We start from the raw sequence: 26,619 nt of genomic DNA on the forward strand, positions 1-26,619 counted from the left end.
AGACTGTTGTGAGGATAAAATGGGAGGTGTACTGTGTGCTGTCATCTTAACCTGAGGGGAATTGTGAGATGGAAAAAGCGATGAACCGAGTACAGAGAAACAAACTCTGTTATGCCCAGTCTGTTTAATCTACCATGCAAGTGAAGACCTGCTCTATGCAGCAAAAATGGGCAGGGCGAATTTCTTGTGGAAAAGACAGATGTTGCAACTGGAGAGTATGAAATACTTGTCTTCTGTCTTGCCTCAGTAATGCCTATAGGAAAAGAGCTCCTGGTTACTTCCTTGTGAGGGAAAATCACTATAAGGGTGCAATCAGATGGTATTCTGTCTTGTGTTTTGGGTTGCTTTGGGAACAGGTTGGTTTGCTCCATTTTCCAGTGACCACACATGTTATACAAGTAATGGCAAACCAGCCATGACCTTCATCCACGCTACCCTTTTTTTGACCCTGTCTAGGACTGGGTTTTAAAAAAAAAAACCATGGGTAAGATTGCTCCATTTCAGTTTGGTATGTGTGATCACTGTTATTGAAGCAAAACAGTATTGATAGGTGTTTCCCCCAACAGTGCAGTGCTGTGTCACTTTTTTGGTGAGCCAATGAAGTGAGATGCCATTTGCCAATAAATTAAAAAGATCTAGCTTTTCCCCCACTCCCTACTGAAAGGGAGACAGGAGAAGATTTGGGGACATGGAAGCTGAGAGAGAGGAACAGATACGGTAAATAGGGTTTCTTTGAGGTGCAATGTGGCTTCCTCTCCTGGAATCACCCAATCCTTGTATATGGATGCAAGGATCACCCTAAATCTCAGACTGTAGTTTCAAGTGAACCTCTTTAGCTCAATCCAGCCTGAGATAACTTTACTGCCTAGTTGCACCCTAATTTAAGGTATCTAATGTTCCTACCCAGTTCTATAGCTGCATGGCTCTTCTTAAGTAGTGACAGCCATCGATGGCAGGAAATCCAAAGCTGGAGTTGCCCAGTCATGAGCCGACACCCAGCAAGGGGGAGCCAGTGTAGTCAGTAATACTTTATATATTATAGCTGAAAGTATTTAAAAGATGGTGGTATGCAATATAAAGTCCTATATAGTGATCTGTCATTATATTAACAGACTGAGAGATGGTATGGCCTAGTGTGTTGACTACAGCTCAGGAGGCCTGCATTTGGACTTCCCACTCAGCCATGAAACTTGCTGGGTGACAGTGGACCGGTTATACTCTCTCAGCCTGATCTACCTCACAGAGTTAAGATAAATGAGAAGAGAGCCATGTACACCACCTAAATTCACTGGAAGAAAGGATATAGATGACAGCCATGATGATGATAATGATGTACAATCTTTGAACAGGCTTCGTATAAACGTGTCCTAAGAGAGTAAAGGTTGCAGCAAATTGTTTGCTTCCTGCAAGGGGACAGCATAAAGTGTTTAAGAAACTAGCAGTCTAATCTAGATTGATCCATAACCCTTCAACACCCAATCAATCACCATGTTTTATCTACCTACTGCCACCTCCAATGGCAACCATTGTACTTTGAGGTTCAAATTTGAGGGTTATTCATATTTCACAGATCTGTAGCAGCATAAGATTTTAGAAACAAGAGGTGGTATTGTCGGATACATGGAGTGTGATTGGCCAAAGACCACAAAGTGCAAGATGTACAGTCTGGGGTATGAAGTGTCTATCCTGCTGCATACATTTGAGCAAAGCTTCAAAATAACTACAGGTAGTTACAAACAACAGCCAGGATTCTCTCATTAGTCTCAATCAGAATAGATCTGCAGAGTTTTAGGGTTATGTTATGTGTGGACCTAAACATTCAGAAACTGATTCAATGGGTCTGTTCTTAGTGGGACTAGTCATAGGATACTCATTAATGACTGAAGGGAAGAGTTTTGCAGGGAAAAAGACAACAAAGGATATTCATGTTTCCAGAACAGATACAGGTCACTTTAAAAACACAAGAACAAAAATCCAGTCACTCAAAAGTGGATTGTGATCTCCAAAAATTCACCTAAAAATAAATCTTCTAGTCTTGCAATACTTTTGTTTTCATTTCTGTTACACATTAGGGTTTAGATTTCTTCCCTCTTTTTCAGCTACAGCAAGTTTTGTGGCTTTAAAAAATTATATATACCAAGGACATTTCCAGAAGGCATTTACAGGAAAAATGACAAAAAGACCTGTGGTTCCTTAAAAACTAACCATTTTTATTTGCCTTAGGCTTTCAACCCCCCCACCCCCACCCCACCCCCACCCCTTGAATGCCTGGGTAGGCAAGCATTTAAGCACAGGCGTTGAAATGTGACACAAATGCAAAAGGTAGTAGTAGTAGCACGATGCTGACAGACAGGCATAGCTTGGAGGAAATGATGTGGGATAATCTCATCACCACCACTGCACACACACACACACACACACACAACCGAAATTTCTGCCTCTAGTCCCTCTGCTCAAGGACCAGATGGAAAGATGACACCCTTATTATGGAATGGCGGCTTCAGATGGATACTTCACAGGCCCAATCAGGCCAATAAGCTCTTCGACTCCAGGTTGGATGTCATCATAACTATTTTGACTTTGGGTGATTAAAATAAAAGTGGCAAAGAAACATCACTACTTATGTTAAATTCTTGTTCATGATTCCTTTATTATGCATGGTAACAGAACAGGAATGCTTCTCATGGCGGGAAATCCTTTGGCTGTTATCGTTTTAAGGAATCACCTCGTCCCTTCTTGATTGCAAGCCTCGCCAAGAGCTCGCTTTAAAAAAAAAAAAAAAAAGCTTCTTTTTAAAGGAGGCTACCCGTTTTATTCCTCGCTCCCAAAATCCCCCTGACAAAAAAGAGGGTCTCACTTCACGACCTTTAGTCCTACTTAAGGCGGAGCTTGCAGGGTGAGCGAAGGCGGATTTTTAAAAACCTGTGGCTTTCGATGGGGTTTCTGGATGGCGGAAAGCGCTTTGTGAGTGGAGAAAAGATTTAGGGCTTAATTAGCACAATCTGATTGCGTTATCCCACTAATGCTTTTCTAAATCTGTTTCACTTGAGCATGTACTCTAGTAATTTTTGAAGGGGAGACGAAACGCTCCTAAGATTTCTTTCCTCTTCCTTCTCTTCCCCACACACGCACCCCATTCCGTGTACCCTTCTGTAAGGTTGATTTAGCCAATAAAAGTTGGAAGATGCCTTCAGCTAGGTATTCGTACGCTAGTCTCCCTAGTCTGCAGGATTTGATTTCTGAAGTTGTTCTAAAAGGGAAGAGTTTGGATGCGATGGAATAGAAGAGGCTTTCCCTACGTGGCAAGTTGCAACCTTTTCATAATTGTTCGGGGTTCTCTGGAGACGAGCCCGCTCCTTACCAAGCTGGAACTGACTCGAGATTTGGCTTCTGTTCTGTTTCATTCCGTGTAGTTTTTATTGAAGCCTAAATTGTCTCCCCCACGCCCCTTCTCAACCAAGCTGTCTTCAGCAGGATGACTCATCTGGCCCCCTTGCTTATGCGCCACTTGGAACAATTCTTGGAGTTCATAGAATTCAACAGAAATATTGAAGAAGGTGGGTTAATTAAAGCTCTTCCGTTTTTCACTTTTGATTTTGTAGATTAAGGTTTGCCAATACGCAGCTGCTGCTTTCTTCCTTCTTCTCCCTCCTCAAAGCTCCCAGTGTCTGTCTTTAGCAACATAAACTCCCTTTGGGGATATGAATCTTTAAATCTATTGTTGATTCTTATAATGTCCCCACCCTGATAATCATTTGCCAGAATGAGCCAGGCAGATCTAAGGGTGCCCTTTTGATGTGCTTATGCAGCCTTTTGATAAATAAAGGTGGTATCTTGGTATAAGTCTAGTAATGCTTGTCCAGTGTTGGGCAAACCACCAAACCCTTTGAGATTATAGCCTGGATCCTATCTATGTCTTCTATAAGTAATCACCATGGAATTTAATTAAACTAATCCCAGGTGAACAAGCGTGGGTTTTCCAACTTGAGTGTTCTGGCAAGACTAGCCATGTATAAATCTGTGGCTTGAATGAGGAAACACATTGTAATCCGGGAACGTTCCCATTGCTATGCATGTGTTTCTCTTAAAAGTAAGAGGATGGTTATTTTTTAATTTTTTGTTGTTGTTGTTATAGCTCCCAGAACAAATAGTTAATGTTTTAGCTCTAGATCAATGTCTGGTGACAGTAATGGATTGCATGAGGGCTAACAGATTGAAACTTAATCCAGACAAGACAGAGGTGTTCCTGGTCAGTTGAAAGGCAGATCAAGAAATAGGGATGCAACTGGTACTGGATGGGATTACACTCCCATTGAAAACACAGGTGTGCAACTTGGGCGTGTTCCTGGATTTGTCTCTGAACCTGGATGCCCAGCTTTCAGTAATGGCCAGTTCTTCCAGAGGTTTGATGTGGCCACAATGACACACACCTTAGTTACATCCTGGCTGGATAACTGTAACCCACTCTACATGGAGCTGCCTTTGGAAAGAGTTCAGAAACTCCAACGGGTGCAAAATGCTTCATCCAGATTGTTCACTGAAGCTGAACTCAGATATCACATACCCACCCTCTCCATTACAGCAGCTCTACTGACTGCCAATATGTTTCTGCACACAATTTGGAGTGCTAGTTTTAATCTAAAAAGTCCTAAATAACTTGGATCCAAGTAATATGAAGGACTGTGTCTCCCTTTGTGAGCTTGTCTGGGTGTTAAAGTAATCAGGGGGTGCCTTTTCCTCAGTCCCACCCCCTACACAAGTGCATTTGGTGAGGATACAGGTACAGTAGGACCCCTGTATTCAAGGATCAGTATCCATGGTTTCACTTGGATAGTATCCATGGTCTGAAAATATTAAAAATATGGAAAGAAAAAACTTGAGAAAAAAGCACATATTTTCACATGTATTCCCACAAATGACCAGTAGAGGCAGTAAGAGAAAATACTACTGTACCCTGTTTCCCCCCCAAAAAAGGCCTAACCTGAAAATAAGCCCTAGTCTCACTTTTCAGGATGCTCGTAATATAAGACCTACCCCAAAAAGAAGCCCCAGTTCAGTGAAACCCCACCCTCCACCATTGTGCAGCAACCAGAAGATGATGACATGACTGTATATGGATAAATGTAGATTGTTGTACATGAAAAAAAAAATCCCCTTAAAAGGAGCCGTAATGGATTTTTTGGAAGAAAAATTCATATAAGACCCTGTCTTATTTTCGGGGAAACACGGTAGTGAAGAATATATTGCATGACTACTGGTGTTCTTTAGTGGCCAGTTCTGGTAATGAATGTGAAAAAAAATTCTCTTTGTGTAGATAGAGATAGATCATGTTTGCTATTATCCATGATTTTCAGTACCCACAGGAGGCTTGAAGCCAATCCCCCACAGATATGGGGCCCTACTATACTTCAAGGATGAGAAATTTGTGGCAAGACTGAAGTACTTAAACATGTCCACCGTCCGCAAAGAGTTCTCTTTTTTTTCCTGAGCCCAGTGGGAGGGACAGGACCCTTGCTCTCCGATTCCAGTTCTGATGTGTTGCTTCTGTCTCATCATCTTAGACTACCTCCAGATAGTCCGATGCCTTGAGGGGATGCGCCAGCGGTGCTGCCGTCTGAACCGTGACTTGCAAGGAGCCCAGGAGCAGCTGCGCCGGTCAGAGTTTGAACGTTCAGTCCTGGAGGTGAAGCTGAAACATGCCCGAAACCAAGTGGAGGTGGAGATGAAGAAAAGGCATGGGGCAGAAGCTGAGCTGGAGAAGCAGGTACTGCTGGTCACATCTGTTCTGTCCAGTGATGCATGTTGGGGAAAAAACAGCCTCTTTGTGTGAAAAAGGCACTGTCTTTCTTTGCTCTTCTGGATAGGAATATGTCAGACCTTTGGTCCATCTAGCTTAGTTTTTAAACATTGGCTGAAATCCCGTTGACATAACTATGGCAAAACTATACCAACTGGTAGTCCAGATCCACCAGCAGAACCACTGCCAGCAATTTTAATATTTTATTGGGGGGGCTTCCCCTTTTCCTTAAGGCTTCTAAAGGCTTCCCCAGCAGAAAAAAATTTCCTAGGGATCCTTGGAACCTTAAAAGGGGGGGAGGGGAGATAGGAGGTTCAGCATTTAATTAAAATGAAGATTAATGGCACCAACTGATGCTACTGCCACCATTTATGTGGCATAATTGTGTCAACTGGATTTCAGTTATTGACTGGTCACAGCTCTCCAGGGTTTCAGACTGGAGTTTTTTTTTTTCCACCCTTACCTGAAGATGCTGGGCATTGAACCTGGAACCTTTTGCATGCAGTCATGTGCCTAGGTGTTGGCCATTGTTCTGCTCAAGCTTAGATCATGGAAGTAAAGCAGATCTGGTTGCCACAAGAAGAAAGGTTTATGCATGATCTGAACAAAATTAGGAGCAACTGCTTGCCACATTCTGTTGGGTGGTACAACCTGGTCTTGAGACACTGTATGTACCAGATTCAGTATGACTGTGGATGAATCAGGATGAATCTTGGAAAACAGATCTGAGACACTGAGCTACAGAACAAGTGTATAAAATTCACTTGCTCCTTTTAATTTGTTCAGTGTGCAGAGTCTGTATTTGGGGGTACAAATGTGCATAGGTTTAGTGCAGAGTTCAGTGCCATCTTGGACATACTTTCCATGGAAGAATAGTTCATTGGCATCAAATTGAGTTAGGAGAAATGGGTCATTGTGCCTTTTAATCCAACCCCCTGCCAAGGAGGGATGCAACAATCTTGGCACCCTTATGACTGCAAGTGGACTTCTCTTGAGCAATACGCCATTCTCCATTCTTACAGGCTCTTTGTTGCCTGTCCATCTCCTTTCCTGCTTTTCATTCTCTGCAGGAGCGCAAGCTGCAGCTTATCTATGACTATCTGATGGGAGATCCAGAGATCAGTCCTCTCACTGAGGACCAGCGCTCAGCCCTGGCATCTTTTGACAGACCATGTTTCAGACGCAGCACCCTCCTGCCTGGCAAGCGGTGAGTGCCAGGATAAGTGTAAGGTTAACTAAAGCAACTGATAAGGCATTCATGGGTAAGAAAAAGGGCTAGTGACAAGGTTCCCTGAGAAGCTGTCTTCCATATCTGCCTCAATAGATCCTAAAACAGAACCTCCAGTGGTTGATGGGGTGCTCATGCCCATGGATGGACCTAGGAGGTCTTCATTCCTTATAATATAGCATATGTCCATTATATAACTCATTTTGTTTTTCTTCTTTATAGCTTGTCTGCTGTGGAAGAGCTTGGCACCTCAATCTTGTCTGACATCAGTTTTGACCAATCAGATGATGAAACAGTAAGTATCCTGATCAAGGTGTGTCATGAAAGACCTAAGAAGGCATAAGGGCAGAGATCCCTAGTACTTTTCAGCTTTTGAGTACATTTGGTACAATATTTTGAGGAAAGTGTTACAAAATGACTGCCAACAGTTGGGTCAAGCCAATTCACAACATGACTGCTGAGATGAGTTGCATAACCCACATTTCACAGAAGACAGGTTAGTGATGCTCACTCACTCTGCCTGCCTTCTCCAAATCATTCCCCACCTGCTCCAGTTTTTCCTCTCACCTTGGATCATCTACTAACCCATACTCCCACCCACGTGTATGCACACAGAGAGACTCCTTTTCTCACACACACATAACTCACAGACAGTATCCTCCATATTCTCTGCTCAGCACATATATGAACTTTGCATATATGCGTATGTGCATGTGTACTTTACTATCTCCTCATATGAGCTCCTGGTATCTCTTCTGAGCTCCCCAGTGGCCTCAGATTCCCCCTTTCTTTTAACAACAGAGGGTTTTGCCTGGCAGCCATGTCATGCTGGAAAGCAAAATGCTTAGATCTTTCAGCTTTACAGTTCTAAGATGATGATGATTTCTTGCAAAGTAAAGATCATAGGCTGGTGTTTTGTTTAGCAGCTTCCATAGCCATCAGGTAATGCTTTTAATTTGAAAAGCTGTGGGAAGCAAGTGGTTATAGGAGACACTTCGGGGGTGGGGAGAGGGTTGTGCCTGTTGTAGAATCCCTGGGTGCTACGTAGCAGCTCTGGAAACTCTTGCCACACTCTTGCCACACCCTGAGCACCCTGTGCCCTGCCCCAACAGAAGTACAAATTTATTTATTTGTTTGTTTGTTTGTTCGATTTATATCCCGCCCATCTGGTATATTCTACCACTCTGGGCGGCTATAGAATATCAAAACAATTTACAAAACATAAAAACATTAGCATACAACAATAACAAATAGTGCAGGAATAAATAAATAATAAATAGCAAAGCAAAAGAAATCAGCAGTTGACAGGAGGGAAGGCCTGGATGTACATCCATGTTTTCAGCTGGCATTTGAAAGTACCCAGCATAGGGGCCTCGTGAATCTCCGGAGGAAGGTTGTTCCAAAGGCGAGGAGCCACCGCCGAGAAGGCCCGGCTTCGAGTCTTTTCCCTCCAGGCCTCCTTCGGCATCAGGCTCCTCAGCCTCACCTCCTGACTTGTGCGGGTGATCCAAGTAGATCTTGGTGGGAGCAGGCGCTCCGCCAAGTATCGAGGTCCTAAACCGTTTAGGGCCTTATAGGTAAGCATTAGAACTTTGAATTCAGTGCAGAAACGGACGTGCAGCCAGTGCAGCCTGGCCAGAACAGGAGAGATATGTTGGTGTTTTCTCACTCCAGTAAGGAGTCTGGCCGCTGCATTCTGCACCACTTGAAGTGTCCGCATCAGCTTCAAAGGCAGCCCCACGTAGAGCGCATTACAGTGGTCTCATCTTGAGATTACGATTTAATCCTTGAAATCAATTGCATACCTGGCAGCACTTACTGGATTATCTAGTACATCTTATTTCCAGAATTTGATGTGTTAATAACAACACCTAGGTAATTGACAGACATGGAAGTAAGGATGTTTTTCTAGAAATAAAGAAGTGGAGAGAGTAGTTTCTCCCCAAGATGCCCAGGTTTCAGTGGTGGCCTTTGCACAGTTAAAACTGGTGCACCAGCTGTACCCATTTCTTCAGATGTCTAATCGGGCCTTGGTGACACATGTCCTAGTTACATCCCAGTTGGATTACTGTAACACAGTCTACATGGGGCTGCCTTTGGAAAGTGTTTGGAAATTCCAGAGAGTCCAAAAAGCAGCAGCCAGATTGCTGACTGGGGCTGTTCACAGGGAACAAATAGCTCTCCTGTTACAGCAGCTCCACTGGCTGCCAATCTGTTTCTGGGCACAATTCAAAGTGCTGGTTTTAACCTACAAAGCCCTAAACAGCTTGGGTCCAAACTACTTTTTAAAGACTGCATCTCCCTCTATGAGTCTGCCCGGGCATTAAGATAATCAGGGGAGGCCTTTCTCTCAGTCCCTCCACCCTCACAGGTGTGCTTGGCTGGGACATGGGAGAGGAGCTTCTTTGTTGCTGCTCCCAGACTTTGGAACTCCCTCCCATAGGAGGCCAGACTGGCCCCATCTTTGCTGTCCTTCCACAACCAGGCAAATACCTTTATCTGGCAGGCTTTCCCTTAATGACTGGTGGTTTGAGAGGCATTTTTTAATGGACTGCTGTGCTTTGTTGTTTTAAATGTGTTTTAATATCTTAGTTACCATATTGATATGGTACTTGTTTAATTCTTTTTAAATATTCGTATGCTTACTGTTTTAGTTTTAAAATATTGTTTTAGTAATGTAAACCGCCTTGGGTCCTTTTGGGAAGAAAGGTGGCATAGTAATATTTTAAATAAATAAAATAATAACAGATATGGCTTATTAAGAATAGTGAGATTAGTTTGAAAGCAGCCTTGCTTGCACTTGTGTGTTCAGCACATCACATATCTACCCTTTCTGTAAGCATTTTGGAAAAGTACTAAAACATTTTTACTGTAATGCAGCTTGAACTGGAGGAAGGACAGTTTTGGGACAAAATGGCAGCCCTAAGCATACCTCACCTCCTTAACGCACTTACCATTCTCCCAAATCTCCAGAGAAATTGTGCAACTATTTAATTCAAACACAAAATAGAGGACCAGCATGAAGCAGGGGTGTGAGCTTATTTAAGTATAATATCTGCCTGAAGCATTTGGGAGAGAAAAAGGAACTAACTTTTGAGTTATTGATTCATATGTGTATGTCCAGCAAGTTACAAAATACTTGTGCACAGCCCAGCATCTACTCATTGAAGACAGGAGCATCTTGTTCTGATGAGAGCTCATGTTGTTAGGGAATCACATACCGACATGATTTCTCTACAAATCCAAAATGCTAGTATCTCTGTAAAAGTACAGTCCTTGAGTGGAGCAGGGATATGTGGGGCTGCTTGTGAAATAAGGAAATATATCTTAATAAGATTACATGCTAGTGTTCCATTAAGCTGCTTCTGACTTTGAGGTACATGACTTGTTGAAGGAGTGGTTTACTATTGCCACACACAGCCCAGTGAGTTTCTATGGCCCAGCAGCTATCTCAACTTGGTAGTTTTAATCCCTATCAAATACTGTATTCACTATAGCACATTAGGCTTTAAAGATTTAATACCTCTGTAGAAATCAGGTATGAAGGCATGTAGATAGATTCTTGCAACCATCTGCACATGAGGGCATCTTCATTATAATGTATCAACAGTTCTAGTCTTGTTTTCTGGTGCCTGTCAGTGTTGTAGATCTCTCAGCCCCTTGTTCTTCCATCTGAGCAGTTTGCTGCATGCCAGAACTTGAGTCTGCAGTGAGTTCTTTTTCTCTCTTTCAGTAGAATTTCAGGATCACAGAATGGATCATAAAGAAGGTAGAGGGAGTTGGCTATCCAGCTGGACCAAAATTGGTTTCCCCGCCAGATTTCTGTAATTGTGTCACGGTGTGATCGGATGGGCATTTGTCCCAGCGTTTGGTCTGGATTGGGGACAGGCTGGTTCACTCCTTTTCACAAGATATAAATGCCAGCATGAGCCAACTTGTCCCTGATCAGTGCCTGCTTGCACCTTTTTGAGTCCCTACCAGGGGTTACTGTTTCTTGGTGCAGGTAGGATCACTGCATTTTTGTTTGGTTCCAGCATGTGCAATTGCTGAAACTGAACCAAAGTGGGTGACTTAATCTGTCCCTTTACTTAAGCCATTTAACAATCTGGAGAAGTGGAAAGTTTCCTTCTCACTCCCTTGGAGAGGGGAAGTTAGAGGATGTTTTCTGTTTCTTTTTAATTATTGCAAACATATTGGCAATGCTTTGAAAGGCTTTTTAAAAAAGCTGTTCCAATGCAGTACAGCATTTATGTACTATGTCAGTTAGAAACAATTAAAAAATTGAAAGCCCCCCTCAGTGAGGAATGGGAAGGAAGCTTTTCATTTCTCAAGAGCATTTAGGGGGTCAAGCAAAACACAGAGGAAGAGTCAGGAGGGGATTTTTTTCTTTGTTTTTGTTTTCCCTTTATCTTTAAAGGGAAAGAAAATAGGTGTAGCTCATACTAAATAGGGTCATTTAATGTGTGGTACATGTGGATTAAAGGATAGCCCCAAGTGATATACTGTGCCTCAAAATCACCCTGTCTAGCACATCCATTTATTCCTGGCCACTTTAAATTAAATTGAGGGTTTAAATTAAATTGATGGGGTATCCACTGCCTTGGATTCTCCATATGGCCTTGCCCTTTAAACCTCTGGATTCCACAGTGGTGCAGTTAGTCATCATCTTAGATATCTAGATCCTTAAGTCCCCATTCTGCCACGGAACTCACTGGGTGACCTTGTGCCTGTCATACATTCTCAGCCTGACTGAACTCACTAAGTTGTGAGGAGAAAGAGAAGATCAGGAGAGCTATGGGTGCCCCATGGAACTAATTGGGAGAAATGAGGGGTATAAATATAATTAATCAGTTCACTCTATAAATAGCAAGGGCATAGATACAATCTGCTTTTGGTAATGGGTTGCTGCATCCTACACAGGCTGTCAACATGGCAAATATATGGTAGAAACTTGGGATGGGATGAAGAGATGAGATATGCTCCAATCTAAAATGAGAATTAACTGGTAAATAGCTTGTAAATTACATATCGTTTCAAAATTTCTCCACTTTTCAAGGATCTCAGTATGATGAAGCCTGCCAAGAGCAAAGACAGAGGGGTAAGTAGTGACATTATCAGGGGGCATCCAGGTCTGCTCCTAAACTGGAACCGTCATCCTATCCCAGGCCTATGTGGCTATGACCAGTCCCTTTGATTAGACATCATCACTGGGCCAAGCAAGAACTGAAGTTTTTCAACCCACCTGCAGTTATAACTCTCTTGTTCAGTCTTCAAGTATGTGAAAATCATCCCATCTGCATCTGGCTTTGAGCTTTGGAATGTTAAATTTTTGGACTCTGCCTTCCTGAGGGATTTTGGTATTTGTATTCCAAAAAGTAGCTTTTTGAAGTTCTGATCTCGACATACAATCTACTCTGCCTTGACCATATTCTGAGGCATGATGAAAGTGGCAAGCGTTTGTTTGTACAGCTTGCCCCTGCCCCCAAATTGCATGGGGAAAGGCTCTTCCTGTTGATCTCACCCCCCTCCTTTTCCCCTCCATCTCCTTTAGCGCTCCTCTTTGGCTCCCTTGATTCAGCCAGTGGTAGCAGCCAAGCGTGCACGGACATCCACAGCACCTGTTTCCAGTGTAAGTCTCCGTCTGTCTCTGGCCCAATATCTGTACAAGTGAGAAAATTCGGAATAAAAGGCTTTACCTGGGATAGTAGTATAAACCTGGCTCTAATGTCACATCAAGGATCTGGTGCAAAAAAATAAATAAAGTGACAAGCTGCAGTCTAGGAATTTGAGCGTGTGTGTGTGCGTGATCAAATAAGACAATGACGCATCAGTAGCCGGCAGAGGGGATGAGGATTATAATCCAGTGTATCTGGACAGTACGAGATTGGAGAAAGCTAATCATATAAAAACTATAAAAGGCAATAAAACAAAACCCCGTAGTACAGGCTGGCCAGGTCAGTGTACCTGGGCAGAGAGAAAGGTTTTGCCCTGACGGATAGCAGGGCTGATGACAGTTACACATCTGTGAGAAGGGTGTTCTGCAGATGGGAGGCCATACCAGAGGCTGCTCTTTCCTTGGTTGTTGTACATTGAATGAAAGGCACCTTCAAGAGAGGCTTTCCTGCTGCTCGAAGGAAATAGGAAGGCTCATGCAAGGATAAACATTCCTTCAGGTATTGGATTGAAATGAATGGGAGCTCTTTTGTCAGTCTGGAGTTAATAATAAGAAGGTGAGGGGATTTCCTGTATTTCGGGAATGTTCTTTTAAAGTTCCCCCAAATAGAACCCTGTAGAACCTGTACAGTTATAACTCTGCATGCTTAATCTGATCAAGAGCACCCTTTGTCATCACTGTTTCCCCCATCTTCTCCTCCTCCTCCTCTAAATCTTCCCAGACTAATGGAGTGCCTGGGGTGACTCTGAGATCAGCAGCCACAGTGGAGAGCAGAAGCCCAGCAAATCGTTCACTGCCTGTTGCTGTGGTGTCTCGTCACCAGTCCCAACGGAGCTGCTCCATCTCTGTGCATTCAGGTGCTGCTGCCTCATTCAATTTAGCCTGTTTCTTTGGGAGAGACGGGGGAGCATGTTGAAAAGATACAGGGCACAATTAACTGAGGAATGTTGGCAGAAGAGTTATCTGTGTAGTAAAGTGTAGCTGTAAGCAGTAGAAGACTCCCATCCACCGTCAGCTTCTGCTGTCTTCCCACAATGGTACCAAGGGAGGCAGTGCCAAAATCAGATGTAGAGAATCAGTGACTCTCCAGATGGGGGGGGGGGCTACTTTTCCCAAAATCCCTTGTCACCGGCTGTGCTGATTGGGATTTCCGGGAGTTGATATCAAAGGATCTGAAGAAATGAACATTCTTCAGTCCTGCAAAAAAGGTTTGTGAAGCTAACATTTATACAGGCTCCCTGTCCTGACTTCTTAACTGTGGTTTGAGGCAGCTGCAGTTGTTCACAGATGTGGGTGAATGCACTCTATGCATGGTTGAGATTGCTTTGTCCCGTTTCATATCCCTTTCTCTGAAGAAAGGTTGTGGCCAGAGATACGAGCAAGCGGTGCTACCCTAGACACAAAACTACGGTCAACTGATACCTGCAAGGAACAGTTTGTGTCGTGCGCTTCATGGGCACAGCTTGAGGAGGCCTGAATGGTTCATTGATGGTTTCAGAAGTAGGATTCTTTTTTTCATGGGAGCTTGAATTGTAAGAGTGCCTTTATGATGGCATGGTTAATTTGAGTCTCCTTCCTGGGCACACTTGGAGGTGGGATCCTAGAGTCTTCAAATTCTGAGTCTGTTCTCCTACTCCCCCGTTGTCTGAATGCTTGATTTGGACAACGTATTCCCAACCCCAGGAGAGTGAGCAAGGCTCTTGTCCCACTTTAGTCAGAGCTCCTAGACAACTTCACACTTGAAGACCAGCCCTGTGAAGATCTTCATATTCACCCCACTGAGTTTCATTCTCTGACAACTTAAATTAGGTAGATTAGTATTAGGACTGAGCAGTGCATGCTGGAATGTACCAATCAAAATGATGGAGGAATATGTCCATTTGTTCCTTGTGCTGAGTGTGTTCCTTTTCTCCGTAGATCTCACTTCCGTCTGGGGCAGCACTGATGAGTCGGTTGGACGTAGCAGTCAGGATGAGGGTGGTGCTGTTGGCACAGAAACTGGGGCTAAGATGAGAGGGGCTCAGGACCCCTTCACCCCTTCTCCTTCACAAGAAACACCACCACTTCAGCGCCATCATTTTACTTCTAAGACGGTACATTTGAGGGCCAACTGCATGCTGTGCACATTCAAGGTCCTCAAGCACACACAAATTGCCATTGTGGGGACTCAGATCCTGAGCAGGATTATTGCTGTAAAGTGCTATCAACTTGTTTCTGACGCTATCAATTATGGCATCTCCGAAGGTCTTATCGTAAACAGCCCTGCTCAGGTTTTGCAAACCAAATGTTGTGACTTCCTTTAGTGAGTCAATCCACCTCATGTTAGGTCTTCCTATTTTCCTACTGACTTCAACTTTTCCAAGCATGTATTGTCTTTTCTGAGGAGTCTTTTCTTCATTTTTGTCTTTTTCCAGTGAATCTTTTCTTCTCATATGTCCAAAATGTGATGGTTTCACTTTAGCTTTTAGGAAGAGTTCAAACGTGATATGGTCTAGAATCCACTTACCTGCTTTTGTGGTTGCTCGCTGATATCTGCAAATCTCTCCTCTCACCACATTTCAAATGAATCAATTTTTTTCCTCCTTTCTCTTTTTTCATTCTCTATCTTTCACATCTGTACATAGTAATCAGGAATACTACAGTGTGGATGATCTTGGCCTTAGTCTCTAGCAACACATTTTTACTCTTAAGGATCTTTCATAACTAGATGCTTTTCCAAGTTACATTCTTCTTCTGCTTTCTTCGTTATAGTCATGTTGATTGATTGGACCAAGGAAATCCACAACAATGTTGATTTCTTCATTGTGTACATTAAAGTGATGTAATTCTACTGAACTCATGATTTTAGTCTTCTTAAAGTCCAGCTACGATCCCACTTTTGAACTTTTGTCTCTGACTGCCATCAGCAGTCAGAGTACAACTATAGCATGGGAGATAGGTTTGTGGAAGAGGTAGCCATGTTAGTCTGTGCTAGCATGTCAGGCAAAAAGAGCAAAAAATAAAGAAGACAAAAACACAGTTGTGACATGACCCTCTTTCCTGCATGCCCCCAGGTTGCTTCACTAACCCAGGGCACATGAGCCACAGTCCCTTTTTCGCTGCCACCTGTTGGACCTTACCAACAAAATTTACTCAGAAAGATTGAGGTCCACACGCTGTGTGACTTTCAACATAAAACAGGTTTATTGATTACAATTCATTTGAATAAATTATTAAAAGATGTTAAAGCATGTATTGGCTTCTTAATAACTTATTCCTGATTTAACTTTAACATCCTCACTCTCAACTGCCACCTTTCACTCTCCACAGCATAACTCCCCACATCACAGTTAACTCTCCAACTGTCAAGCCTATAACTCCAACTCTCTCTCTCTCTGACGCACCCCCTCCCTTCTAGTTTCACTCTGGCTCCGCCTCCCAATAACTCCCATTGGTGCAGGCTAATACCCTTACATACAGTATATGGAAAGGAAGGGTGTACACTACAACAGTGGTGCCTTAAAGACTAACTGCTATATTTTAATGTTCACTTTTGTGGACAAGTCCCCTTATTTAGACATGGGAATGAGACTGCTTGGCAAATTATACAGTTATGCATGGCCCCCAAACAAATAGGCTGATTGTTTCCTGTACACAAGTACTGTAGTTGATGATGTGGCATTTCACATGTGTGTATTTGACCATTGAGACCCCTGTTGATGTTCAGTTCCTCTTCCAGGAAGCATCCAACATGTGGGGTCCCAGTCTGGATGAGGGGACATGACAGAAATTTGTGTGGGAGGGAACATGACACGACACTCAAGGCCAGAGAAGTAGGCAGCTCAGGAGATGTGTTGGTTGACTTGGGAAATTAAAGTGCCTTTCTAATTCCCTGTTCCCTTTCAGTGGCACTCTCAGCTTGCACGCCTTTGGGCTTGGGGGCTCTTGAGGAAGGGGAGGATGGGGTTCACCTTAGCCCTCTGTGCTCAAGGTGAGGAGGATGGGGTAATTGGGATAAATGGTTTTAGCCCAATTTGCCACACACCTGAGTTAACTGGCAGTTTAAGCTGCTGAATATTAGAATTATTATTAGAAAAAGTGACATCTAGATTTATTTCCTTTTGTAAAATAAAATAAGAAAGCTAGTTTTTGTCAGAGATGTACACTGAAATAGGAAAGTGATCAGAATCTAAGTTGCAAGTGACTACTGCAAGTGCGAGGAGCCACGAGGCTCCTGCCTCTTGGGAGCAGAGGCAGTGTGTCTCCTCTCCCAAAGAGAGATGGGAATGTGAGAAGACGGTAGGGACATCAGGAGGCCTAACAGGATCAGAGTGAAGGTTGAAGGAAGATCAGCACAGATCAACTTGGGTACAGGACAGTCTAGAGAACTGGAAAAGCTCTCCCCTACCCTTTCTTTCCTCCATCCCTCCACTTCTCCCTGATGAAAAAACATGATTTTCTGTGTAAGCTACAATAAATGTCACAAAAGTGGGTAGGAAATGGCACCATGGGATACAAACTCTGGCTTGTTGCTTCACTTGAATGTCATAGAAAAACATGGGCTGAGAAAGCCCAACTTCCTTTTCTCCTTGATCAATGCTGTGCTGATTTCATCCATTCCCTGTCCCTTTTCTGTGCCCAAGGTGATCCGCCCAGAGTGCTGTGTGGTTTGCAAATCTCGTCTGCGTTTTGGGAAGATGGCACTTAAATGTCGCCCCTGCCAACTATTGGTGCATCACGAGTGCAGAGAACGTTGTCACTCTCCCTGCATGCCAGGTGCCCGCCCCAGAGTAAGGGAGGTGAGTGGGATATCTGATTGTGTACTGAGAGGATAAGGGGATCCTGCTGCTGGTGACTAGTGGCATTTTCTGGAATAAAAGTAGTCATGTTAGATGAGGTGACTTGTGTACAATGGGAGGTATATTTAGATTTTATCTTACACTGTACTGTACCACTTTTTTCTTAGGGCATTCTGGCTGATTTTGCTCCCTCCATGCCACCTCTGGTGCCCTCCATTGTGATTCAGTGTGTGAATCAAATAGAAAAGCGTGGCCTGAAGGAGGTAAGTGGCTCAGGATCATGGCCCAAGTGTGGTATGTGCGAGCCTGCTTGTGCCTTTATTTGCCATTTCCTTTTTAGCTGTGCTACTTTCCATTCCATGCTGTGTTTTCATTATTTCTTATGTTCAGTTCAACTGCTTGTTGTAACCATTTATGGCTCAATGGAATCATTTTAGTCCCTACCCTAATGATCCTAGGGAAGAAGGGCAAGTGTTTCTTCAAACGGCAATTTTTTAAATTCACTTTCCTCAAACTTATGGCCAGCCATTCTGTGTCGGGTCTTCCTGCTTACTTTGCTGAGTGAGTGCCTGAATTTCTGTCATGAAGTTCTATCATGATAGCACAAATGGTGTCTAATTTTTTAAAAGCTATAATTGCTGTGTTTTGCTGTTTCCTCTTCTCAACCAGAATTTCCGTGTCAGTTCTATAACATGAGGAACTGTCCAATACCATTCCTTTTCTCTCCCTCTCAGGATAAAATTGCACCTTAGCAATAAGCTGGAGCAAAAGTATCTGTTCTGGTATTCGCAAAGGCTTTCACGGCCGAGATCTAATGGTTGTTGTGGGTTTTGCGGCCTCTTTGGCCGTGTTCTGAAGGTTGTTCTTCCTCACATTTCACCAGTCTCTGTGGCTGGCATCTTCAGAGGACAGCACTCTGTGCTCTGGTGTAGTCTGCTTAGGAGTTGAGTATTTATGGCTGTGAAAAAGGCTTTTGTCCTTTTCAGGAGATGGGTGGTTAGTGTGTCTTGTTGTGATAAGGAGGAGAGATTATCTGTCACTGTGATTGATGGGTGTCATTAGCTGGTCTTTTATGTGTAGTGATCCCCGGTCCTTGTTGCTGGGTAAAGTTCGTTGGCCTTTTGCGTGCTGTATTTTTCAGAGCTGGGAGCGAAGTTTTGGCTCCCATTCTTAGATGTCATGGTCGTATGCAAAACTGACCTCTGACTGGGACACAAGGTCTACAGAAAACCCACCCACACAGACCGGTACCTACACAAAAACTCCAACCACCACCCACAGCAAAAAGAGACATAATCAAAACACTGGTAGACCGTGCAAATCAGAACTGTGAAGCTCCGTTTCTCAGCACTGAACTCAGCAATCTGAATTGGGCCCTACAGGCAAATGGCTACTCCAAAAATGAAATCACAAGAGCCATCAAACCAAGAAAACAACACCAAACTGAAGAGGAAAAACAGCCACCCACAAATAAAGTATTTCTGCCATACATCAGAGGGGTCAGGGACCGCATGGGGAAACTTTTGAAAAAACACAACCTACAAACAGTATTCAAGCTCACCACAAAAATACAACAAATGTTATGTTCAGCAAAGGACAGAAGGGACCCCCTCACCACTGCAGGAGTGTACCGGATACCTTGCAGTTGTGGCCAGGTATATATTGGAACCACAAAACGAAGCATCCACACCAGAATCAAAGAACATGAGAGACACTGCAGACTAAAACAACCAGAAAAATCTGCAGTAGCTGAACATGCCCTACAACAAGCTGGACATGAAATTCTATTTCAAAATACTGAAATACTGGACAACCCCAGCAATCATTATGTCAGACTGCATAGGGAAGCCATAGAAATCCACAAGCACCAGCAGAACTTCAACAAAAAGAAGATAGTTTGAAACTCAACAAAACTTGGCTCCCAGCTCTGAAAAATACAGCATGCAAAAGGTCAATGAAGTCTACCCAGCCACAAGGACTGGGGATCACTACACACAAAAGACCAGTTAAGGACATCCATCAATCACAGTGACAGATAATCTCTCCTCTTTATCACAACAATACACCCACAACAAGACACACTAATCACCCATCTCCTGAAAAGGACAAAAGCCTATCTCAACAACGATCTGTTCTGGGTTTGCAGTGGACACTTGTAAAAAACACATTTGTTTTAAATTGGTGTCTGGCCACATTACTGCAAAGGTGCAGCTGTGATTCCAAGCCTGACTGTGTGTATGAGGGAGAAATTTAGGAAGTAAACCTATCGGCTGATAAATAAGGCACACAGAAACTTCAAAGGAGAGTAGGAGCCTCAAGACAAGAAAGAGCAGGTGGGAAGAGCTGCAAGGAGAAGCTTCTCCATTAAGGAAGCACATAGGCAGATGCCCTCCCCCACACATACATACACTCTTGTACACCCATCCTTTCAATTGAAAGAAACCAAATTCCTTTTCCTCCTCCTGCCTCCACCTTTTCTGCTGCCAACAGAAAGGGATTTTGAGGAAACAGTCCATTGGCCCGATTACCCAATTAAGCAGGTATAAAAAGGGACACACCTCCATATGTGAGGACTGACTATACTCCACCACAGACAACCCTGTTCAGCACAATCTAGAGCAGTGGTTCTTAACCTTTGTTACTCCGATGCTTTTGAACTGCAACTCCCAGAAACCCCAGTCAGGACAGCTAGTGGTGAAGGCTTCTGGGAGTTGCAGTCCAAAACTCCTGAGTAACCCAAGGTTAAGAACCAGTGATCTAGAGCATCTCAGGTCTGGCCCTGCTGCAGAGCAACCACCAAAGGCAATGCAAGCAGCAGTAGCAAAGCAAAAAGCCAATTGTGCTGCTTATATACCACCCCTTAGCACTTAAAGCACTCTCTGGGTGGTTTACAATTTAATTATGCAGGCTACATCATATTACACACACACACACACATACACTGACAAGTTGGGTACTCAAGCCATAGCCGGATTGCTACTTCCACCCCCATCCCCGCAGCCAAACATGAGGAGGCGGCTGCAGCTGCAGTGCTGGCACTTTGACAGGCGGCAGGCCAGGATCCAGAGCAGCTGGCGCTGGTGGTGGATCCAGAGTGGGGTCTCGAGGCACCTCTGTGCCCTGGAATCCCCCGTCCGCTGCCACTTCTGGTTCCACCACTGCCACTTCCAGTTCTGCCACCACCCACTGGTTTTGTTTTGTTTTTCCAGTTTGGGCACTCGGGCCCAAAAAGGTTCATCGTCATTGCCCTAGCCTCTCTTGCAGGGCAGAGCTGAATGTAAGTCTTCAAAATAAGCCTCATGGTCTTAAGAATGATGGAAGGTCCTGCTCTGCTGCTCACGTTGAAGTAAGATTCAGCTACCAGTCCAGCCAGCTTATGTGGCCTGGTAAGGGAGATCTTGTCCTTTGCTTCAGGTAGCAAAACACTGTCCCTGGCTCTCCTGAGACCTGTGGTTCTAATTTGTGTTGGCAGTTTTAGACCAAAAAGTTGTGCCCTAGGCTCTGACTATATCTTACTTCAGCTGCTCTTTGTCTTGTTGTTTTCATCTGCAGACTGGGTTATACAGGGTGTCAGGTGCTGAGCACCTTGTGCGCGAATGGAAAAACAAACTGCTCAGTGCCCGAAGAGCTGTTCCCTCACTTGACCAGGTGTCTGATGTGAATGTGATTTGTGGCATCCTCAAGGATTTCCTAAGGAGTCTGAAGGAACCCCTGGTTACTTTCTACTTGCATTCGGCCTTCCTGCGTGCCGCAGGTGAGTTAGGGCAATAAAGGCTACTCTGGGGTATCAGTGGCTTGCAAAAGGAAGTTAGGAGACATGTGGTCTCTATGTCATATCTAGCCGAGAGCTCTGGAATTTACAGTTCCCAGAACCCCCACAAGCTCAGGCCTAGCCATACTTGAAATGAATGAGTAAGGTTCCCCTCTGTAAATGGGGACTGAGTGACTTCCTTGGTTGGTTCATAGGGAACATCTTTATTAACATTAATTGGGGGGGGGAACCCTGTTAAACATTGGTCTTCTCTTAGCTTCAGCCTTGTGGGGGGCCCTCCAAGAGCACTCAAGCTAAGGAGCTGGAGGCATTGAGGACTTGTATCTTTATTTTCCTCCTACCCAGAAATTGCTGATGACTCTGCTCGTTACACTGCACTTTGCCATGTTGTGATGAAGCTGCCCCTGGCCAACAGAGACACTCTGGCTTTTCTTATGCTCCATCTGCACAGGTGAAGAATTGTTGGTCAACAAAGTTTTATGCTTCAGAGGAGAATCAGTCCAAATGGTACTCAGGAGATGGTCTTAAAGGCCAAGGGTTCCCAACCTTGGGTCCCCAGATGTTCTTGGTGTTGAACTCCCAGAAGCCCTTGTCAGCACAGCTAGTGATGAAAGTTTCTTGGGAATACAGTCCAGGAACAACTGGAGACCCAAGGTTCAGAACCACTGTTACAGACCATCTATTACAGACTTCTGCTTATAAAAGGAATCTCAGAGCAAAATCATTGGCAAAAAGATGACTGGCCAAGCTATACCTGAAGACCTCCAACAAAGTTCAGACCTCGCCATCACCCCCAACTATTGTTTCCAAATGGGATCATTACACTATTGGGGGGTGGGGGGACAACTGTTCCCAGAATTCCATATTGGCTATGCAGGTTAGGCTTTTCTAAAAGCTGTAATCCAAAATGGGAGTTTTCCAAGTTCTGTTACCCACTTTGAGAAGTGTGGGACACAGACAGGTGCAGAACCGTTACCACCCTTACGGTCATTTCTGCCTTGCTTAAAAAATAATGCTCTGGGTACAGTGACTCCTACAACACACACTTTTTTCAGTTGTGACTTTTTTTAAAAGCAGTATTGTGCTTTGGGATCCTAGCACCTTTGTTAACTGTTCACTGCTTGAAAAGGCTGAGAACTAGCTTGGCCGGACTGTTTCCTTTTCATTTAATTGAGAGGCAGACAGAAAGTAATTCCATTGGATTTGACCATCCTGATGGAATTGGCCTTTCCCAAAATTTGTCACTGGGAGGAAATACATCTCCTGTTTAGAATTTGCAGATTTGTGAGGTGTATGGGGTATTTCAGAGAAATAAAATGTGTGCAATACCATGTGCACATTTTAAACTGTGCAACTCAAAAAATACACATGGACATGCTTAGGGGAAAATAAATGGGGAAGACATTCTGTAGGTGCAGTATGTAGATAAATCTGAACATTAGGGAAAGTGCATTTTAAAACTTATGTACTATTTCAAGACAAGGAGGGAGAAGAAAATGCATGTGGATAATGAAACAGAGACTGAAAGACTTCACATCAAAGATTCCCCTTTTGGGTCTTAGAGGAAACAAAATTGTCCTGTGTTTACAGCATCCTGGGAGGAACTGGAAAGATTCCTAACTGGGGTTTCAAATCCTTATATCAGCTTTCCCTCAAAGGAAAGTGTTAGTGTGTTTATTATTTTATTTATTTACAATATTTTCTCCTACCTTTCTCTTTGGCTTTGAGCTCCCATCATTCCCAGTCACCATGGATAAACTGACTGCAGGATAATGGAAGCTGTAGGCCGATACAGCTGGAGTGGAGCTGGGTTGGAGAAGGCTGCCTCAGATTGTAGTCTTTGACCAAGAATGGCAACCTTTGTCCCAATAGCCACTGTAAGGAATTATGGAAGTTGTGTTCCAGAACATCTGGAGAGCCAAGTTTTCCCCACCCCTGGCTTTAGATCATAGTTCTCTTTTGTGGATTTGCTACCTCACCTCATTTAGTAGCATGCACGAATCATGGTTATCAGCCCTGTAGTAATGTCCTCCTCACCTGGATGTTAGGGAGGCTCTGACAGAATGTTGCTGCTGTGCCAACTGCCTTGACCCCACGACTCCCTCTCTCCTCCTTAGGGTCATGCAGAGCCCTGACTGTCGTATGAACCGGCATAGCCTGGCACGGATCTTTGGGCCAACGCTCGTTGGGCACAGTGCTCCCAACCCCACCCCACTGACCATCATGGAAGACACGCCACGCCAATGCCTGGTAACAGCTATGACATGTATTTGTTGCATGTAGGCACTGTCTTAATTGTTTCTGACCCGCAGTGGGACTGTGTGTGGTTTGTTGTTGTGTGCCACAAAGTCACATCCAAATTATGGTGGCTCTCATAGGATTTTCAGGATATGTGAGATATTTAAGGAGTACTTTTACCAGTGCAAACCCACAGTGAGCATCCATGGCTGAGAGGGGATTTGAACCTATGTCTCCTGTGTTCTAGTCTGATGCTTTATCCACTGCACCATACCAGCTTGGTCTGCATATCAGGAAAATGCTTCGGAATTGAGGATGAATTCCTTTTGTTGCATGGGTGTGCCTCTCATGATGCATGTTTCCTGAACTATAGCACTGCTCCACTTAGTTGTGAGGATAGGCAGGAGCACAGGTTTATGTGGGCCCTCAAGCATTGTCTGTTGAAAATTTTGCTTGGCCTTTTTTCTTTCACTGGAGATTTTATCAAGTACTGTAAAAAAAACTTCAATCCTACATGTGCACCTAAAGGTCTAGAAACCTACTGGCATCCACAGTGAGACATTTGCTGGCCCAGTATAAAATGAAACAAGCATGGATTGAGTCCTAACATGCAAAGCTGTTACAATGAACCATGGCTTCCACTATTGCATAAGTTTTCATGAAACCAGAGAAAAGAGCTGCAGTGAGAAAAAGCACCCCAAGTTACTGCATGTAATCACAGGGCTTTGGCCGCCCACTTCTGAGTTGTTGCTCTTCTATGTCAGACAGCAGAATCCAGAGAAGCATTTGAAGATTTCATTTCATATCCTGGTTTATGAGAGTGTTAATATATTTTCCCCAAGTTTGTGTTTTTATGAAGTTTCACCCTGTGCAAGCTGAGAAATTGAAGAGAGAGAAAAGGGGGTTAGGCGTACTTAGATACGTACTTCTTCAAAACATAAGCAAGGTTCTGCCAATGAAAGAAGCCAAAGAAGCAGTCCCAGGTAGGAAATGGGAAAAGACTCATCCTGGTTTCCACCTCCCACTCCCCACCAGGTGGTTTCTCATCTGTTAGGACTTCCCCTCAGATTTTGGAAACGTTTTGTGGGAGAGGAGCAGGAAAACTTGGTGCCATCTGTGCAACTGTCCAGTGGAGTGAATGAACAAGGTGAGTCCAATGGAGATTGTTTGGGGGAGAGGAACGAGGGGGAGCTCAGCCATACTAGCTGCTGAGAAATTCTGGGAATTATTATCCAACGAAGTGAATTTTCCAGACTGTGGTTTTGGAGATTCTTTTTTAAAAAAATAAAAATAAAAATGGGGGGGGGGGAGGAGAACGGGATCTAGCTTTGTCCTTGACCTTTTCCCCACAGAACGGTTCTTCGGCCCTCTTTCCCCTCCAAAAATCAATGCCATCTGGACAAGCCCAGGAAGCGGCTGCCTCCCAAATAAGCTCTATGACTGCATTGGTACCAGTCTCCCACCATTGTGAGTAACATGAGGAGTAGGCACAGCACAGGACTGCCTTTCAGGATATGGGGTGGATTGGGTTGTTTTTTGTTTGCTTTGTTTTTCAGACAATAAACTAACATCAGCGTTGGCCTATGTACGCATGTGGTTCCCCATCACTAAGGTGGGGATGCCCTGTTTTATTCACTTACTTTTGTCTGCTGGGCTCTCTGTTGAGAAGGGCATAGTCCTCAAGATTGGCCCTACCATTAAGCAATATGCAGGAGCTGCTTCAGGTGGCCTGGAAGGGGCAGCAACCTCCCACCTATTGTGCAGCACTGGAGGAGAGAGAGCTGTGTGTACCTCTTGGTGTGCTCTGCACCTCAAAACCCAACCTGCTGTACTTAGATGCAGAGGCGGTTAGTGCCCATCACCACCGTTGAAGTAAGATTTTACTGCCAGTCTGGTCAGATTTTGCAGATAAAATGGAGGTGGGCTAATATTTTAACATTCACTTCAGGCATTGAAATGTCTTGTGCTGATCCAGAGAGTAGTAGGTTTGCAACAGAAATGTCTGTCATTGGGCTTACTACTTTTATTTTTGTTTTCTGCCAGGAATGCCCCCCGGAGTAAGAGGACAGGGAGATTCTTCCCCCTTCCCAAATAAAGGAGATTGCACAGACTGGTCAGTTGTTCCATCATCTAATGAAGACTGGGTGTGCCTATAGACCTGTGAGGGTGCATCCTTCCTTCCTTCCTTGGCTTTTCCTAGAAAATCCCTTGCTGCCACCCCTCCAGTTTCTGAGCCAGTGTCTTGCAGAGCACAGGTACCTACTTCCTGACGGACAGGACGTTGGTCTCTTTCCTAAGCAACCCTGCAACCCCTCCTGTCTCCATGAACAGAGCTTCCTCTGAAGGATGGAGTCCTTGCCTTTCACACAAGTAGTGCCTTAACAGTAGACATGGTGAGTCTTGGGCTGCCTATGTGACCACATCTGTAACCACATCTGTATGGGGATGGAAGCAGGGCTGGTGGACAAGGAGCAAACTTGCATTTGTATAACCCCCTCCCCTTTTTTGTTCATTATGTACTATTACACTTGTATAGCACAGGTATCACGGTGTGATGTAAAGGGTTGGGGTGGTGGAGAATGAAAGAGGACAGTGATTTGCCATAACTTTTGACTGCTGACATCATACCCATCATGAGAAACTGCTGGAGAACCCCACTGTTTTCTCCTCCAAACATTACTGGACTAGCACTCCCAACCTTCCTTTCCTGTGACTATGCTACTTAGGGGTAATGGAACTTGCAGCTCACAAGATGCCCTGCCTTAAAAGATGATAATCTCAAAAAGAGCACTGGGCTGATGCTTTTTTCTTTTCTTTTCTGTGTTAAACAAAAGAGTCCTATAATTCAGCAACGCGAGTATGTTGCTGATGTGAATTGATGTTGTCCTAAATATCTTTCTCTCTATTTCCAGTAAATAACTCCTCCTTTGGCTACTGGTATGTTCCCCTCTGTACTCTAATGCAGAACCTTTCTGGTCTCCTTCCTGGAAACGTGCTTCTCTTTGTATAAATGCTGTTGCAGTGGCATCTATATGCTGTACTAGGGTATTCAAGCCTTAAGGTAATTAAAGATCATCTGCTGTGTGTTACACCGCAGTAAGGGAGACGAGCGAAGCACTGAAAGAAATGAAG

The 26,619-nt window shown here is 44.0% G+C and overlaps 2 protein-coding genes across 4 annotated transcripts in view; both read left to right on the forward strand.

Annotated features, from left to right (window-relative positions):
* Positions 1-26,619, forward strand: part of LOC144585996 (uncharacterized) — a 338,930-nt gene that overhangs the window by 275,824 nt on the left and 36,487 nt on the right. The window lies entirely within an intron of this gene.
* LOC110078203 (rac GTPase-activating protein 1) lies at positions 2,473-26,275 on the forward strand. Of its 3 annotated transcripts, none has more exons than XM_020792083.3 (17): positions 2,473-2,552; positions 3,475-3,557; positions 5,562-5,764; positions 6,868-7,004; positions 7,248-7,320; positions 12,082-12,123; positions 12,577-12,654; positions 13,421-13,556; positions 14,617-14,792; positions 17,322-17,477; positions 17,645-17,740; positions 21,030-21,231; positions 21,595-21,700; positions 23,367-23,499; positions 24,523-24,634; positions 24,840-24,954; positions 25,531-26,275. In XM_020792083.3, the coding sequence occupies exons 1-17, from the start codon at positions 2,473-2,475 to the stop codon at positions 25,580-25,582; spliced, it is 1,980 nt and encodes a 659-aa protein (XP_020647742.3). In that variant the 3' UTR covers positions 25,583-26,275. The 3 variants fall into 3 exon arrangements, with proteins under 3 accessions (XP_020647742.3, XP_078239570.1, XP_020647743.3); XM_078383444.1 differs by having other exon boundaries at positions 17,322-17,468; XM_020792084.3 differs by lacking the exon at positions 2,473-2,552 and adding an exon at positions 2,830-2,964.

This window comes from Pogona vitticeps, chromosome 1, assembly GCF_051106095.1.
Source record: "Pogona vitticeps strain Pit_001003342236 chromosome 1, PviZW2.1, whole genome shotgun sequence".
Taxonomy (NCBI): Eukaryota; Metazoa; Chordata; class Lepidosauria; order Squamata; family Agamidae; genus Pogona; species Pogona vitticeps.